The sequence below is a fragment of the Myxocyprinus asiaticus genome, chromosome 1 (assembly GCF_019703515.2).
Source record: "Myxocyprinus asiaticus isolate MX2 ecotype Aquarium Trade chromosome 1, UBuf_Myxa_2, whole genome shotgun sequence".
Classification (NCBI taxonomy): Eukaryota; Metazoa; Chordata; class Actinopteri; order Cypriniformes; family Catostomidae; genus Myxocyprinus; species Myxocyprinus asiaticus.
In genome coordinates, this window is record NC_059344.1 from 32923576 (window position 1) to 32941701 (window position 18126).

General features: G+C 38.0%; 1 protein-coding gene across 1 annotated transcript in view; it reads right to left on the reverse strand.

Moving 5' to 3' along the window:
- LOC127444647 (nuclear factor of activated T-cells, cytoplasmic 3-like) overlaps positions 1–18126 on the reverse strand; it is a 137698-nt gene that overhangs the window by 84350 nt on the left and 35222 nt on the right. Inside the window, exons 2-3 of the mRNA XM_051704152.1 lie at positions 10961–12125; positions 708–870 (exon numbers count right to left, since the gene is read on the reverse strand). Coding sequence (XP_051560112.1) covers positions 708–870; positions 10961–12125 — 1328 coding nt within the window. The remainder of the gene's footprint in view (positions 1–707; positions 871–10960; positions 12126–18126) is intronic.

Genomic DNA, 18126 nt, shown 5'->3' on the forward strand with positions numbered 1-18126 from the left:
CCATTTCCTAGCATGCTTTGCAGATGACTGGATTGGGGTGAACAAATGTTTAAACTAAGTGTTATTTTCTGCATTTTTGAGTAAGATAAGAACAGGAAGAAATTTGTTCATGTTTAATGTTGTGTTATATTGGCATTTAAAAGGATTGTTTGTTAGGCTGGAGTTTTTGGAGTTACCATTGTGGTGAAGATTGCCGCTTGTTCTTAGGTTGAGGATGGACTCTCACTTTTGGTGATGTTTGATTTGAGGGCTGTTTAGCTCTATAAGCAGTTATTGTCAAACTAACAGTGCAGCAGTTTCACTGTCATTACACTTGCTCGCCTGGCATATACTTATGGTTAATCAAATTAATTTAACTAGATCTTAGTTAGCTGGTCTGACAAAATGAATTTAAGTTTGTACAACTAGAACTACAACAAGTCAGTTCAAACCAAATATTTTTTTGTTGGAAATTTTTTTATTTAATTGCATGGAAAAGTTTTCCTCAATTTAATTATGTTCAGTGAACTTCTTTTTTTTTTTTTTTTTTTAGTGTGAGATATCAAGGACACAAGGTTTTGAACAACTACCCAAAACCAGGTTTAAGCCTAAGTGAAATTTTTGGTAAAAATGTAAAAGAAATGTATTTTACCAGGCAAGCACCAATACAGGCAAACAGTAGTCAGTAAAGTTTCATCAACAGCAAGACGTCCACTTTGGATACTCACCTTGACGATAGGGTGTCCACCAGACACGGCTTTGATGGCCCCTCGGCTGCCCTCTGTCTCATAATGAGCTCTGTGATGAGCTTTGGGGTGAACCTCAATCTTTAGCTCAAACGGCCCATACTGACTCGGCAATGGCCAGTCCAGGGGAGGCAGGGATGATGCCCTGTAAATAGACCAACAGAAAAAAGAGCAATTACAAAATGCATAGTGAACTGCTAGATTAACATGCTTTTGGAGTTTTGTTCTCAGAATTTTTTCAGACATTTAAGTATTATATTACTTTGTTGCACCAAGTAATGCATACAGTATATAAAATAAATGATGGATGGATGGATCAGTGCCTGACTCTCATTTTATCTGATATATAAATATATATATATTTTTTTAAACAAAAATATATTGTTTACTCACTTTCCTGCAACCATAAAACATGCAGCTTTGTGGGTGTGTGTCACACATGCAGACTGTTTTGCTGAGATCTCGCTCTCTTCAGTCGGATGTATGACACACTTGCTGATTAAGAATGGTAGAGGGGTGACAGACATACCAACTCACTACAACTCTCTCTCTGATTCCCTGTCACGTGGAACTTGCTGAAATAACAACAGGAGTACTGTGTGAGCATAAACAATTGTAAAAGAATGATTTAGGATGTGATTCGTGCAGGGGCGGCACCAGCGAATTTTGATTGCTGGTGCTGAAGAGGAGCTAAATCACTGACAGGGGGAACTGAGCTTTGGTCACTAAATACAGTATGTGCTAAACCCGGCATGGCCAAGCGATTTTATTAATATCAGTTTGCCCGTGGTGACAAAAGAAGTGAAATCTCTATGCTTCAGCCTCAATAAAACTAAAGGCAACACACTTACAGGGTATTTTCAGCTTTTTACAGTACTGTATGAAGCACAGGTATAGCAAAACAGTGTACCCTTATTTGGGGTCTCGGGACATGGTCCCCCGTGAGAAACTTTTTGCAAAAATGGCACTAAAGCATTTAATTCTGGTGACTTTAGGAGCAGCATTTTTACCTTTTCACAAGTATATATCTTGTGTAGCAATTAATGTAACTACAGGCTACAAAGTATTGATAAAAGACTTATTCACACAGCACATCCAGCACTAGTTAAAGTTTCTCAAAATCAACTACCTTTCCAAAAAAACAAAACAAATGTATATATATATTTGCCTGCTATATTGTGATGGTATCAGATGGTAATACTGCGGTGCACTGATGTACACTATGGTATTTACATAGTACTCCAATGTACATGTAAAAAACATGCAATGATACTTTTTGATACCTGTTTGGTTGGAAAAATGGCTTTACCTTAAGTTGTTCAAAAGCTACACATGCAGGTGTTGAACTTAATAAAGACATTATTCATCACTGTCTAACGAAGGATGCACTTGCAGGTTTTGATTCAAAATATCAGTCACCGTATGAGCAGGGAGAGCCGTAAACTGACACCTACATGTTGCAAATTTGTCTGTGACTTCTCTTAAAAAACAGCTATTTTTACCGTAGTAAACTCCACATATTGTTCACTACAATAGGATTGTTGAGTGTAAAACATTTTGAAGATTAGTGGACAGGTGGCCAATTCATTAAGTTCTTTTTCCTCACAAAAGCAGTTTATTATACTTGTCTCTTCACCAGTGAACCGCCATAAGAATGCCTATGGGACCCCTGCGTTATGTTTTTTTTTGCTAACTTTGCAGGCTCACCTAGGTAGAAGGGCTCTGGTTGTTACAAAGCAAGGGTTACGGGGGCTGCTCCACCATTACCGAGAGAGAGATGTTGTGAGACATGCAGTTGGGAGTGCACTTAATAAAGTTTCAACAGTTAAGTTTACATTCTCATCTGCTCTGTGTATCACGACAGTAAATATTCCACTTGCTTGTTTTCTGTTCTATTTATTTCATTTCTGTTTTTACGGAGTAAGAAACGCTCCAAACGATACAGTGTGTGAGCTGTCTGAACGATTCGGACCATTTTGCTAAACCGTTTGACTTATTCTTTGAAGGAATCGACTCAAATGACTAATTTGTAAATCGTTCTGATTCTAAACAGGCGACAGAAATACGGGACACATGACATGATTGCTAAAATATTGTCAGGGAAAATGTTTCTTCCTACAATCTTCATACAGAGGATAATTTGCTAGGGGTGCTACGTGGGCGCTATGGACTTCCTTGGGGAGGCTGAAGCACACGCTAGCCCCTCCCTAGTGCCATCTCTGTATTCATGAAGTAACTTATTTGTGAAAGTGTGTGATTACATATTTGTCCTCTCGAGACTAGCCAAATGCAAATTTCCATATGCAGCTTTCAGTGATTAAAGAACTTACGTTCAATAAAAAAAAAAAACAGCTGTGCCATTTTTGTGTCGGTGTTTAGTGGAAAACGCAGGAAAACACTTGGTGACAGAATCACTATGGATAACAATCAGAGTTTGTGATTATATGCAGCTGAGTGCGATGAAAACGTTCACATCAGCTTGACAGCTCGACTCATTAGTCATTTGAAGAGAACACAACAGCCTGCCACGGCGACGTAACGATTTTTTCTGTCATGTTGGATCCCTTTTTCCCCATTGCTGGAACCATTATCCCAGCAGGGAACCCAAACGATCAAGTGATTAATGACCTCCCGCTGGCAGACGCTAATGCATGCTTCGCCTCCCTCCGCCTGGCCTGTGTTTATGTAAATTAAGCTCACACTTGAAAATAGGGATGTGTGGAACCACTAATTTCACTGACGTTTAAACAAAAATTTTGTAGTTGACTGTTCGATTAGTCTAAAAAGTAAGAAACCTTCAGAAAACAGAAAAAAAGAGAAAATTTGCTTATGCGACCCATTTAAAATACTTAATCTATTCCAAATCCGACACTAAATTCCACTGAAAAGGGGCATTTATCTGCAACGTGGTCGCCTTGCATTATGATCATTGTACATTAAATATAGAACATGACAAGCATTCACTGAATTAATGTTAGTGAATACTTAAATTTTTCAATTTATTGAAAACAACTGAATGAACAGTGCAGGACCAAGAGTGCAACCTTAATAGTCTGTTCTCAATAGAATTCATCAAGTAAAAGTTACTTAACATATTAAAACAGTCAGGACATTGTTGAAAATAATTAACAGGTAAGCAAAATCTACAAGAGAAAAAAAAAACGCACTGAAAAGTTTTCACGATGTGCATTAGCCACTGATCTAATATGACAGCTGTTCAGTCAAATTTTTTAACCAATAACAGTTACAATGTAAAAATAAATAAATAACTATAGGATAGAAAAAAATAGGCCTGTGAGAAATGTACAATAAATCTAATGTATTCTAAACATCACATACATACAGAATAAAAGATAAAGCAGTCGGCACATTGTTGAAAATAGCCTTCTTGATCAGTAGGGTAAAAAAAAAAAAAAATGGTATACCCAGTCTAAAACAGTCCTTTTCTAGGCTACTTAATCAAAAGCATACATTTTTGATGAGCAAAATTAACTAACAGCATGTTCTTGTAAAATACGGGACCTGACGCACCTGAGACGATTATCCTGCACTTGAAAAAGCCCACTCAGCTGGAAAATAACTTAAAAGCATGCACAGATTTAAAGAACACTCAAATGTGAAAACTAGGGATGTGCGAGACTAGTTGACTAAACAGTACAGCTGCTGTTAGTAAACATTTATTTTGGGGGGGGTTCTCCCCTTTTATCCCCAATTTGGCATGCCCAATTCCCAAAGCACTCTAAGTCCTTGTGGTGGTGTAGTGACTCACCTCAATCCGTGTGGCAGAGGACGAATCTCAGTTGCCTCCACATCTGAGACAGTCAATCCATGCATCTTATCTTGTGGCTCGGTGAGCACGTTACCGCAGAGACCTAGCACGTGTTGAGGCTAACATTATTCCCTGCGGCATCCACGCACAACTCACCACGTGCCCCACCGAGAGCGAGAACCACATTATAGCGACCATGAGGAGGTTAACCCAACGTGACTCTACCCACCCTAGCAACCGGGCCAATTGGTTGCTTAGGAAGCCTGGACTGGAGTCTCTCAGCATGCCCTGGATTCGAACTTGCAACTCCAGGTGTGGTAGTCTTTAAGACGCTGAGTCTTTACTTGCTGAGCTACCCAGGCTTCCGTTAGTAGACACTGAATTTACAAGTCAGTTTAAATATTTTTCCCCATGAAACTTCTCAACATTTTGTTTACACAGTAAGCTTATGCTTTATAATTTTGCAAAAGGCCACGCTTAAATTACTGTAATGTAAATGTTACTTTTTAAAATATAATAATACAGTTATTGAAAAAGCGAATATCTGGAGCAGATGTATACAAGTTTCATTTCACGTCAGGCCATGCACGCTTTTTCCCTCACTTGTGGCAGGCAATCCTCTCTCACTCTCGGTGCGTGCAGAAAAATGGCCTCTCACAACACCAGCAAAGTAGATCTGAAATAACTTTTGATTTCCGAAACTCAGTTTTGCAACTCACTATGCATATTTTTACATTTGAGTCCTTTTTAAATCTGTTCATGCCTGCGACTTTTATTCTAGCCGTGCGGGTGTTTTTCAAGTGCAGGACAATCACCTGATGTGAGTTAGGTCCCGTCTTTCACTGGAGCACATTAACATGTTTATTTAGCTCATCAGAAATGTATGGTCTGAATGTATCCAAGTAAATAGCTATTGTAGGCTAGGTGTGCCTATTGTTTGCCCACATTATTTTTGTCCCTGCCAGTTCATCATGTGGACTTTTCAACAAACTGCAGACTGCTCAACTGGTTAAACTGTCTTTTATTCTGTGAGTGGATTTCATGTTTTAGGACAATATATTACTTTTTCGTTTCTCACACGCTTATTTTTATCCTAGCTTATATTTTTAATGGTAGGCAAAAAGTTATTGGCTTACTTTGTTAAACGAACAGCTTTCATATTTTGTTGTATCTAATGCAAGTTGCAAAATTCACGGCACTTTTCAGCGCATTTTTCCATAGACTAGGCTTACATAATTATTTTGGGCTGACTATTAAAATATTTTGGGTAACGTTTACTTGATGAATTTCATTTAGAACTGGCTATTAGGGTTGCCCTTATTTGTTCTTGTCAGGTGTATTCTGTTGATTCGTGTCTTTTATTTTGAAATTCTAGTTCCTGTTTCATGTCATGTGTTCCTGTTTCCCTAGTCATGTGATTTCTGTTTTCCCTGGTTTATTGTTTAATTATCTTGTTATCAGTTCTGTTTGTTCATTGGTTTTTGTTCTCCCATGTGTTGTATTTAAGCCCTCATGTTTGCATTGTCTATTGGCGGAGTATTGAATGTGACGGTATGTGTTTGTCAAGCCATAGTCTAGTCTAGTCTAGTCTAGTCTAGTCTAGTCTAGTCTAGTCTAGTCTAGTCTAGTCTAGTCTAGTCCATGTTTTGTAGTCAGGGTTATTGGAGTTCACGTTCTGTAAATAAACTGCACTTGGGTTCTTCATCTCATCATCTTCGTCATTGCCATCATTGTCAGCAGCCAACAACGTTACAGTTCTGCACTGCCTGTTCATTCAGTAAATATTCCTTTATTAGCGTAACGTGTTTGTCATGTTCTATTTTTAATGTAAAATGATAATAATGCAAGACAAACACATCTCAAATACAGTAAATGCCCTTATCAGTGGCATTTAGTAACGGTTTTAGCTGTTGGAATAATACATTAAGTATATTAAATAGGAACATGTACACAATGTTTTTGACTGTTTTCTGAGGGGTTCTTTCTCTATAGACTAATCGACTACAAAATTTCCGTTTAAACGTCAGTAAAATTAGTCATTGTGCACATCCCTAGTCAAAACATCCATAGCGACATTCAAGTCAATGTTTCAGAAATCCGCTTCCTGCACCACTGAAGTGATATCATAGCTACTTCGCTGAGTTTGCTTGTCTAGCGAGAGGACATTTTCCTGTGCGCACTGCGAGTGAGAGAGGGAAGAAGCATGCGCAGCCTGAGGTGAAATGAAACTTTGTATCTGCTCTTTTTTTTATGTTTTTTTATAATATTTGTATTATTAATTATATTTAAAATATGTAACATTAACATGACAGTACTTTCATTTTATTAATTTTTGATATTCTGAACAGTGTTGCCTTGGTAAAGCAATAAATTTATTGCTAAAAATGTGAAACAGGAAGTTCCTTATATCTTCTGTGTGCATTGTATGATTTTGATGAAAATTCAGCTGTATGTTTGGTAATGGGGGCTAAACTCATTTATGCGGCTATTATGGGTCACGGTCATAGTGCCACCAACTGGCAGAAGGAAGTATGGCACTTTAAACAGACTTTGAAATAGCCCTCTTATGTTTACATGAATTGCTTCAAAATTCTTTCGAATAATGTCAAGACACTGCTGATATTTGCTATCTTAAATACTGGTGCCATGGCAATGTATTGTTATTATTCCTTTCTTCCTATATTTGGGTGTTTTTGAGGCACTTGACATGCTTAAAAATGAATTAAATTTTGCACAAACATTAGAGTTGTTGGCCATTATCTCTGGGCAAAAGTTCATGCGTGGGCGTGTAGGGGGGTTCTGTAGCGCCCCCTTTTAAAATGGTTGTGTAAGACGGCCTCTGTAGCACCCCCATTTTTACCTTCAGTCACCAAAATTGGCACATATATAGTTCTCATCAAGCCGGACAACTTTCATAATTATAGTCATTAGGTCCACAGAACAGGAGGCCAGCCATTTTTGGATTTTTGGAATACTGCAGTCTCTGAACTTTTAAATACTACTCCTAGGTGATTCATGAGACTATCACCACATTTAGACAACATTATGCCAAGACATTAAAGATGCTAAATTGCGAACAGATTTTGATATCTGGAATGGTGTTGCCATGGCAAGGCATTAAATTAATGGTGAAAAATGGGAAACAGGAAGTGTCCCATATCTTCTGTGTGGAATGTGTGATTTAGATCAAAATTGAAATGTATGTTTAGTCTTGGGGGCTAACCTCCTGGCAGCAGGAAGTGTGGCTCTTACAACAGACTTTGAAATATTCCTCATATTTACTCAAATTATTTCAAAATTGTTTAGAATAATGTCAAATGCCAAATGCCAAATTCGTGTGTCCACCTTGCATTGTTTTCCGAAAGCCACCGAGTGGAAATGGACCCATGGTGCTTGGGCCTGTCTTGGCTTCTTGCAGCTCTATTTAATTTATTTTTCCTTAAACAAAGTAATGTAGAGGACTATTCCTTATTTCACACTAAAATTCTGTTGTTATTTGCATTCATAAATTTTTTATATATATATAAAAATTTATTGCGCTTCCTTTCATTTGGTTTGCACGCATGTGTTTACTGAGTAAGCAGACAGAGCAAGTGTAGCAGAGGCAGAGACGAGCGAGCACACTGAGCATTCTGTCCTCTGTGTGCATGCTCTTAAGTTGCATTGGGAAGTCAGTGATGTTTTAATTAATATTTATTTTATAGAAACATCCAAACAACGCATTTCTATGGCTTGATACACTCGCTTGTCTTTGCTTTTGGGAACACTCAATGCACCCTGTGCACTCAAACAGTTGTCTGCTTGCACAACAACAGCTATATACAGGTGTGAATGATGGAATTTATACCATAGATGTCGGTAATCTGGAAATATCTCCAGTCTGCTGACATTTTGTTTGATGTCACATAGTATTGGTTTGTCTAGTCTAGGTCTGTGCATCCCTAGTAAGACATGTTAAATATAGAATGTGTACATGCAAAAGAGCTAAAAATATCTCTATATTTTTCACCCTTTTAATGATATTCAGTACATATCTTGATATTTATGTATTTGCTTTGAAATGGCTTAAAAGGGTAATTTAAAAAAAATCATATCAACTAAATAGTAATTCTAAATATTTAATCAAAGAACTAAAACACAGTGGAAAAAATGTAGTTAAAAATAACCACAGCATGTTTTCCACACAGTTTTTCACTAAAAGACCACAAAGACGAATTGTATTTAATATAAAAATGTTTTACAGTATATGCCCCAATATAACAATACAAAGCAATAGAAAGCAATATTTACCAACATGTGTTCTTACTAAAATATTATAATTTATGAAAACATCCATGAATGATGACACAAACAAATAGTTTAATCAGAGTTCTGAATTGGTTAATCAAAACTGACTCTTTAAACTGATTAAGTGAATTGAACTTACCAACTCTAATGTCATGGAGCCGCTAAAACATATATATTAATGCTCTCATACTCTCGAATTGCAAGACAAGGAGGGAATGCAAAACTAGTATAATGACACAGCCTTTAAGAAAATTAATTGCCAAATAAAAAGCTCATTATAAGTCTTGTGATATTTACAATGTAGCTTAATTTTATATGGTCGTCAATTTCATCACAAATATATTTTGTATATTCACCCAGCCCTAAGAGCATGTGAGTGTCTTCGTCTGAAAATGTGTTATGTTTAGTCAATCTCCCTAGCTAGACCCATTATACACTAGAGTGCCAACACTTCACCCTCCCTGCCATAGCAAACCCATCTGTTAAACCAGACAAGCTTCTAGATCTTTCTAATGCTGCTAATTGATGAAGCAGCCAGCACACCCACAAACATACAGGTCCGATGGCAGACAACAGGAGCGGTGAGCTCATATAACAGGGATCAGGTATCATGTCTCTGTTGTATTAGGGTATGGTTGTAAAGATGTTAGTCAACACTGTTCCTGCATGCTGCTCTCACTGCAGGTTTTATTGACTTGTTTGTTTGAGGGAGTGAGAGGGGGTCATGAGAGTGTCTGTGTGCTTATTTCATATGTGACAGCATTTTTCTGTCTGTGGAAGCAAGTTTATTTACTATTTATATTTAGTGGATTAATAAGGAAAGACATGACTAAGTTAAAAACAAAGTGTGTTTGTATGTGCTGGTGTGGTCAAGAATCAATACAGGTAGGAAAATGTTCGCAAGCCACAGCCACACGCTCTCTTTACTGATTTATGGTAATAGAGGCTGGGGCACACACATAAAACCTTCATCTGACTAACGCGCATACAAACACACACTCTCACACACAGGCATTATCTGATGGACAGATATGAATAGTTGACACACTTTTAACCATTTCTGCTCATTGGCTTACTGAATTCACAACTGCCTTATGCTACTCTTAAAAATAAAATAAAAAAGCAGTTCTGTTCTAACAACTAGTGAGTTACAGTACCTATCTAGACAGTTTTATCAGCAGCATTGATTATTTGTTATTTGCATAAATTATTTGTTGAAAATAATTATCAGGTAAACCAAATCTACAAGAGAGAAATAAATACACTGAAAAGTTGCGCATATTTCACAATGTGCATTAGCCATTGATCTAATATGACAGCTGTTCGGTAAAGAATGTTAACTAATAACAGTTATGATTTAAAAATAAAATAAAAATTGCTATAGGGCAGAAAAAAAAAGGCCTGTGAGAAATGTACAGTAAACCTAATGTATTCTAAACATGATGTGCACATGATGATATATTCAACATAGACAGGTGTCATTAAAAAACAGTCATCATGTGCACAATCTTGACATGAAGGTTGTTCAAAACACTAGAATCATAATTATTATTCTGCCTTCTGAGATACTTTGTTTTGACCATATTTTAAGCATCGCATGCCTCCTTCATGGATAAGGTGCTCAGAGAATGCATTTCGACACAAGAGAAATGTAGATGTAAATTTATAGGCTAGTATAGATAAACAGCTTAATCTAATTAAAAACATTATTTACTATTTCCATAGCCAATATTTGTGTATGCTAATTATTGTTATTGGGGTATTGCACTGTTATCTTAGCAACATGCTAACAGTGAACTTGCTGCATGTGTGGAGCGTTATTTTTTAAGAGAGTTGCTGCTTATGTAGTGCGTTCCAAATCAGTCATGTATAAGGCTTGATTTCAGTTAGGATTCTGCCTTAGAAGGTAGTTGTATGTAATAGTGCTCACTAGATTTTGGAACAGAGCTACAGTGAACATACATGTGCCTGAGCTGTAAATTTGGTCCATTCACTTTTCTCATCTCATATTCTTTTTATTTTTTTATTTTGTACACTTCAAATTGCACACTTGCACACAGAGCTTCACCCACATGAACTTTGCACACCCTGGCCATTTCATAAATGACGGCAGTATTGCTAATAATTCAGTAATGGTTACAGCTCATAAAGCCTCTTCAAAGCAAAAAAGTGGGTTTACCTGAAAATTGGTGAATGTCCTGGTTTGGGTTTGTTCCATGTAAAATGAGATGGGACTGAGAGAAACTGATCTCCAGATCCGTCCTTCTTTAAACTGTGCAAGCCGTCCTCAGCAGGGGAGTCAAGCAAAGGAGATACATTCCCAGAATCATCCATACCCAGGTCACCCTTCCCTGGCTGGATTGCTGCTGTACAGTCCTGGGAGGTCTTCCTTGTCTTGGAGGGGATGTCAGCCTCGGAGGGACAACATTGGAAAGGGGATACACCCATCGACGGGCTTCCAATCCAGGTGTCTTCGGTCACGCTGCTCCTGGGTGAGGGACCAGGTGTGGCGGTTGGGGAGTGATGGGGTGATAAAGAGCCCAGGTAGCATATATCAGCACTGGAGTGTCGTCTCTTACCGCAGGGTGATGTTGGGCGTGAAGAAGGGCGCGAAGGAGAGCGAGGGCTCAGCCAGTTCTCGTCGGTGACACTGGTACGGGGTGAGTGGCAGGGTGATTGGCGTGGCGAGAGTGAATGAGCATGAGAATGAGATAGAGAGTGAGTAAAGGCTGGGTGATGATGATGCTGCTGTTGCCATACTTCCTCCTGCGGTCCAGTCTGCGGAGAGCAGCCGGGCGAGGTGAGCGGCGACCCTAAGGTGAAACGTGCCGCTGCTTCATTCAACTCCGAATCAACGTCATCGTACACTTGTGAGATGGATTCACAGGATGATGCGTCGGAGAACCAGCTACGAGAGGAAAGGCTGCTGCATGGACTTGGACTCAGGGATGAATCCCGGTACGAGTGATCCAGAGGCAGGTACAGGTGATCCCGAGACAGGGGTCTGTCATGGTAATCTCTTTCCGGACCCTTCCCTCTCATCTCATTCTCACTGGCCTCCATCTCCTGCTGGCAGCTCGGAGAGATAGAGGTGATCTGGATGCTGGGACACTCAAAGGCCTTAGGTGGGCCACTCCCTCCCCCGCCCAGCCTTGTGGGCGTGTATTTAGAGTCCTGAGGTTCATAGCTGGGCTCATAGGCCATGTGGTGGGCCTGCAGGGAGGGAGAGGTTGCAATGTGTTGGACTGGGGGTGGGCCTCCATGCCGCTGGAGACCATGTGATTGGTTGACCACTGAAGGAGGTTGGCCCACATTGAAGATGTAATATGATCTCTCATCCTGTTCTAGATTAAAAAACAAAACAAGGACAGCATGAGACAGACAGAACAATGAAGAAGAGGAATACAATTAAGGGTTTGTACAGTAGTCAATGGAATTCCAAAACATTTCCAGGACATTCCTAGAAATCTAAATTCTAATTTCCATGAAAAATTTTGACCAGAAATACCTTGCCATAAATCAATGAAGCATTTACCCAGAAAGTTCATTCTTGCCTATTAAACAGACAACAAAGGTGGACCATCTGTCACAATATACAGTAGTGTGCAGTGTTAATGTGTCACAACAAAGTAAATCAAGCAATAGTCACAATCGACAGTTAGTTACAATTAATTAATTCAAGATCAAATGCTGTAAAGAAATGGAGGTACAGCGTTTTTCCACATTTGCAAGACTAAAATAATTAAAAAGTGCATAAAAGGCTAATGTCCATATACCCTGTATGCACACATTATCAATGAATCAGTGTTAAAATGAAATTGCACAGCTTTCTGATGAGGACTGGGTGATAAACACTTGTCTGTGATATTTATTTATTTACATGTCTATTCCAAAAGCATGAATACTTTGCAGGGCTCAACACTAAGGATTTTTTCTACTCGCCCAGTCGGGCCAGTGGTTCAGATTTTTACTAGCCCTGCCAAAATTTTCACTGGGCCCAACGCAAAAATGAAAAATAGCTGTTTTTACCACCATGACTATAGAAAAATGTCAAGTTAAAAAAAACATTTTTTATGTAATATGTTTTTAAGACAATTTCCCCAAAAATTTTAGTACTTTTACAATTTGCAAGATAGCTGTAAATTTTCGCCTCATGTAACCCCATATAATCACTTTACAGATATGAATTAATAAATACATGATATAACCAAAGCTGTCCAGCCATTTATATGTGCTTTTCAGTGAAGAGTTCAGTGGAGCAGATGAGGGTTTTCGGTCACCGTTTAGTCATGCTGTCAACATTTGGGCCATGTGTAGTGTTTTCACAAACAGGATCAAAGATTTAGTCACTGAGTTAAAGATTTGATTGTAGGCTGAATGTAATAAACATGAATTCCTGAGAGAGACTTTGCAACTAAATCAGCTGTGACATGTATTATACATTAGGTAGATATTAGGCCTAATCTATGAATAAAGAATGTGTATAAACATAGAATTAGACAACAAGACCAAAACTGACTGATACACAAAGCACAGAAAGAAAATACCTGTATAGTCCAGAAATGATACATGTAACCAGTGTTTTATGAGGATGATATGAAGTAGACTGTTTTAAATGCCAACTTCGAGCTGAACAGCTCTGATTATAATAAAAGCCATCGTGATTTTGCAGATGCCATTAGAATGTCAAATGAATGATTACGTTTAGAAACATTACCTAGTTCTTAAATGTACCTATAATTGGGATACAGAGCAGCTCAGACTTCAAGCCACGTGTATAACCGGGGTTTAACTAAGTTTATTACATATCATCTAGCACTTCATCTCTAAATCAAAGGTAAATCTTTTTTTTTTTATTGTGCCAAAAATACTAGCACTCTGTGCCTTTATGAGAGTGCATGCAAGTTAAAAAGCATCTCAACTGCTCAGAGAGAGATGATGAGAGAGATGCACAGAGAGGAGCAATATGGATTTATATCCCAGTAGAAAGAAACTATTGATTTCTTGTGTTCCTATGTGTGGATTACTAATTTTTACCAATATGTTAAAACAAAAGAATGTTGGAATTTGCGACAAAGATACTTGGAACAGAGCGAGGACAGTCCTAGGAGTTCTCAGTGTCTGCACACTCGCTCCTCTCCGATTGCTTGGTTAGAAGACTGTGGTCACTCTGTGTCATTCCCCTCTCACCTTTTGTCTACTTGCACTAACGTTATAAGTGCAGCACTGACCCGATCAGGCAAGTGACAGTTCTAGGAACTGGCCCGAATCTCTCTCACGGTGGCCTCGGCCATCGGGCAGTTCTTATTGTTGAGCCCTGTTTTGAAAAGCTACTTTTACGTTTTACAGTTTCTTTGTAGTAACTGTAAAACATATACTTAAGTTCACAGTGTAATTGCTCATCTAACCAACACATAAATAATCACTGTCTATTGAGGAACTTCAAGGTCTGCGTCTCTATCCACAGATAAGAGAGATGAAAGAGAACAGGCTATTCTCTCTATCTCTCCTTTATTGGAGTGCTGTTCTGATAGCCTTGAAGAGGAAAGACTTTGGCTGGCTGCAAACAAGCCACTGGGGAATCTGTAGACCCTACAACACTAGCAACAGGTTAACAATAAGAGCATTATAGCACAAACAGTACTGATATCTCAGTATTAGTGCGAGGAGTGATTGGGGCAAACCTGCCCACACACACACACACACACACACACACACACACACAAACACACTCACTCACTCACTCACTCACTCACACACACACACACACACACACACACAGTATATTGTGCCTGTGGTCTATTAAAGGTTATTGATGAGCTTCCAGTGACTGGGCAAAAGGAGCCTGACAAGGCCAGACAGCAGCAAGCAGCCAGTGAACAAGCTGAATACAGCTCTACAGAGAGTGAAACTAGCAAGACAGTGCCAGTGCTCAACAATAAGGATTTTCTCTGCTAGCCCAGTCAGATAAGTAGGAGAGTAGTTACATTATTACTACATTTTTACTGGTTCCACCTCCAAAAACTCTGTATATATATATATATATATATATTTTTTTTTTCTATATATTGACATATTTTTATGCATGTATTTTTGTAATAAATATTTACTTAAAAAAAAATAAAAATAAAAATACAACCCATTCTAACTGATGCTTCCAAGACTATCACAAAACATTCTCGAGTCGCAATAGATTAAGTTAACGTTATGTGGCACAGCAGGCAACCGCTCTTCCGGGTTCTTCAGAGCAGCTTTTAGTGGTGGATATGAGCAGAGCTGCCATTTTAATAATCTTTTAAGCAATGCATAAGGTAAAAAAGCTTGTTAAAAGTTATTATAAAGGCATATCTAAGGTTCATAGTGAAGCAATACAGGTTCTTTTTTAACTATTGACAAAACCATTATTAACTTGATTCAGTAGGCCTGTACAATTTTCTCTGACAAGTAACAGGCTGATAAACACACATCCTTTTATAAACAGTATGTACTGCGGTGGTGGAGACGGGGCTGATTTGTCCCGTAAGATCATTCATGTTGACTTGTTCATTTATGATCATCATTAGATCATATTTGTCACAGTGGTTGCACTTTTGGAAATTAAAAACAGCCATTTGTAATCAGAGATGGTGCGACTTCTCCGTGAAAAGTTCAACTCTACCAACACCACCAGCCAAGGGGACTTATTACAGCAGATGTGATTACAATGATGGTGATCCATGAAATATCATGATCTATGTCAAATCCTAAATTTGTCCTGATCCCCTGATTATGATGGAGGGAAAAAAAGAGAAGCCTAAATCTTCAGTAATGTTCAAAATGCTCAAAAACAGCACTTTCAGGGCATTTTCAGCTCAATTTGAATGAAGCACCAATTAAAAGCAGTTCTTTCTTGAGGTGAAAAAAAAAAAAAACTTGCAAGTGCTGTTGTTGAGCATTTGTTTTTAAACAGTGAAGTTCTCTATTTTGAAAGATAATGTTACCTTGGAGGCATTTTTTACAACAATGTTGCAAATTCGTAAGAAATTTATATTTCCCCACTTCTATGTCACTTTGGATTTAAGTGTCTGCTAAATTATTGCTATGTTAATGACAGGAGTCATGAATTCTCCTTCAACTGATTCCCTCTGTTTTTATTTAGCTTTTCTCTTTCTACTTCTCTCCCATTTATCTCTCTCTATCCCATTTCTCGTCTCTTCTATTTTTACCTCTATGTCTATCTCCATCTTATGGTGATTGCTTTATTTATTGATGCTCCAAACACTCCCTGTCATAAGACATGCCTATGCGTGAAGACAGAGCTTGACAGACAGGAAAATGTACGTGTCACACAAGACACAACATGTCATTTCAACTATGAACTCTGACCCTGAGGGAAACAGGCCACGAATAATCTATCAGTCTTACTCTCTCTCACACACACATACACACAGCTGTGAAACTATAGTATCTTAGTTTGCAGTATAAGAACCAACAATGTTCAGAAGAACATTCCACAGAAAATAAGTTCTTAAACCAGATCTTTTAACCCAAGTGTTAATCGGCACAGACTAAGCACATGATTTTTATCCACCATTTTATGCCTTCATTTATGAGGCAGAAAAGGCAGTGATCAATCCACCAAGCACTGGCTGCCAGTTCATTTGCATAGTACCATGAATACAATGATTTAGGGACAGAATAAAGGGTAAAAAGAGAGTGACTCAGAGACAGATGAGAGAGGTGGAGGGTGCTGTGGCCATAGGGAAAAGCCCACTGAGAATTTGACTTCGCTGGGTCTCAGGAACTTATGGTAAGATGACATCATCATAGCTTGTAATGTAAAATAATGAGATATTTATAATGACAAAGCAGGCTGCATGTATAAAAATACACAGAAATATTAGTTCACACTTTAAATATATCTTATAAAAATTATATGGCAGAATTTTCAAAGCTCTGTGATTTTTTTTTTTTTGATTTTTTTTTTGGTGGGCACGCATGTAATGGTGATTGTGAGATATACCTCAAAAGCCTGATGTATCATATTTGATACATGTCATTTCAACTGGCTTTTTCAATAAAATAATATACAAATATTTAACCAAGAACAAGTTGCTTATATTCAGCAAATACTCATTTTAAAATATCAGTAACAATATAATCATTACTGTCACTTTTACTTTATTAAAATAAGCCTGTCATTTATCCCGACATAAGAGTCACTTTTCGCACATCCGCCGCCATTTTTAATGTATCAATATAAATATTGACACCACAAATAACCACTAGATGGTGCCATAAACATGTAAAACTTACATACCATAAGTTTTTTGGATTCAGCTTGAACAGAGAGTAAAACAGGAGCCATCAAGCGTTGTGTATCATATTTGATACACAAGGTGTTATAGGGTTAATAAGCCACGAAAAGGGAAAACACTGTGGTGCTTTCAACATAACTGTGTTTGTTTGAGTGGCCTGACAGTTTGGGATAGGACTATCTGTTTGACTCAACAATGAGAGATGGGAAAGTGTTGGTAAAACCTGTTTGGAAACAGAGACTATTTTTGTAGTTTGGTACCGCTAATGGCACAAAAATTACGCACCATGGCTTTAAGGCATAGATTAAAAAAAATGGAAAAAGGATATGGAAATATGGACTGACTAGTTTATTCTTTGTTTGACATCAGAAAACAGCTCTGCCAGCGCTGCATAAAAACAGTCAGCTCTGACGGTAATGGCTTTATACTTTTATTTGTTGATTATTTGAATGTTTGTAACATAAGAAAATAAAGATATTGTGATATTGAAAGGACTACTTGAGCAGCTGGTTCATTATGACAACCGCTTCAGTCTCTCTGTTGGTAAACAGCAGGATGAATGCAGATCAACAACATGGGTGTGAGTACGTTTTTTAATTTTTTTTATCAGTAAATGCATGTACTCTGACACAATGCGCCAAAGTGCTCATGAGGGTAAACCAAGTTTGAATCCTGCTTGTGACATTACCCAGTCCTATCATAATTTCCTGTCCTCTCTTACAGACCCTATAAATAAAAGTAGAAAACAGGCCAAAATAGAATGGAAAGGAGCACAATTTCAATCTGAATTGAAGTTAACACTCCAAACGCTTACAAAAATGTATTTTGTGTGAGTATATGTACAACATATATGCAGTGAGCTCGTCAGAAACAGAATGGGTGAAAAGCGGCGCGAGACATACTGGCGCTCTAAAAATATATTCAATAACTCACAAGATGATATCAGATGAAACCGCATATGAACACACACAACCCAACTGTCGCCAATGGCGACTAGATTTTAAACAATTGTCGCAATCAGTTATTTTTGGTCGCATTTGCGACTATT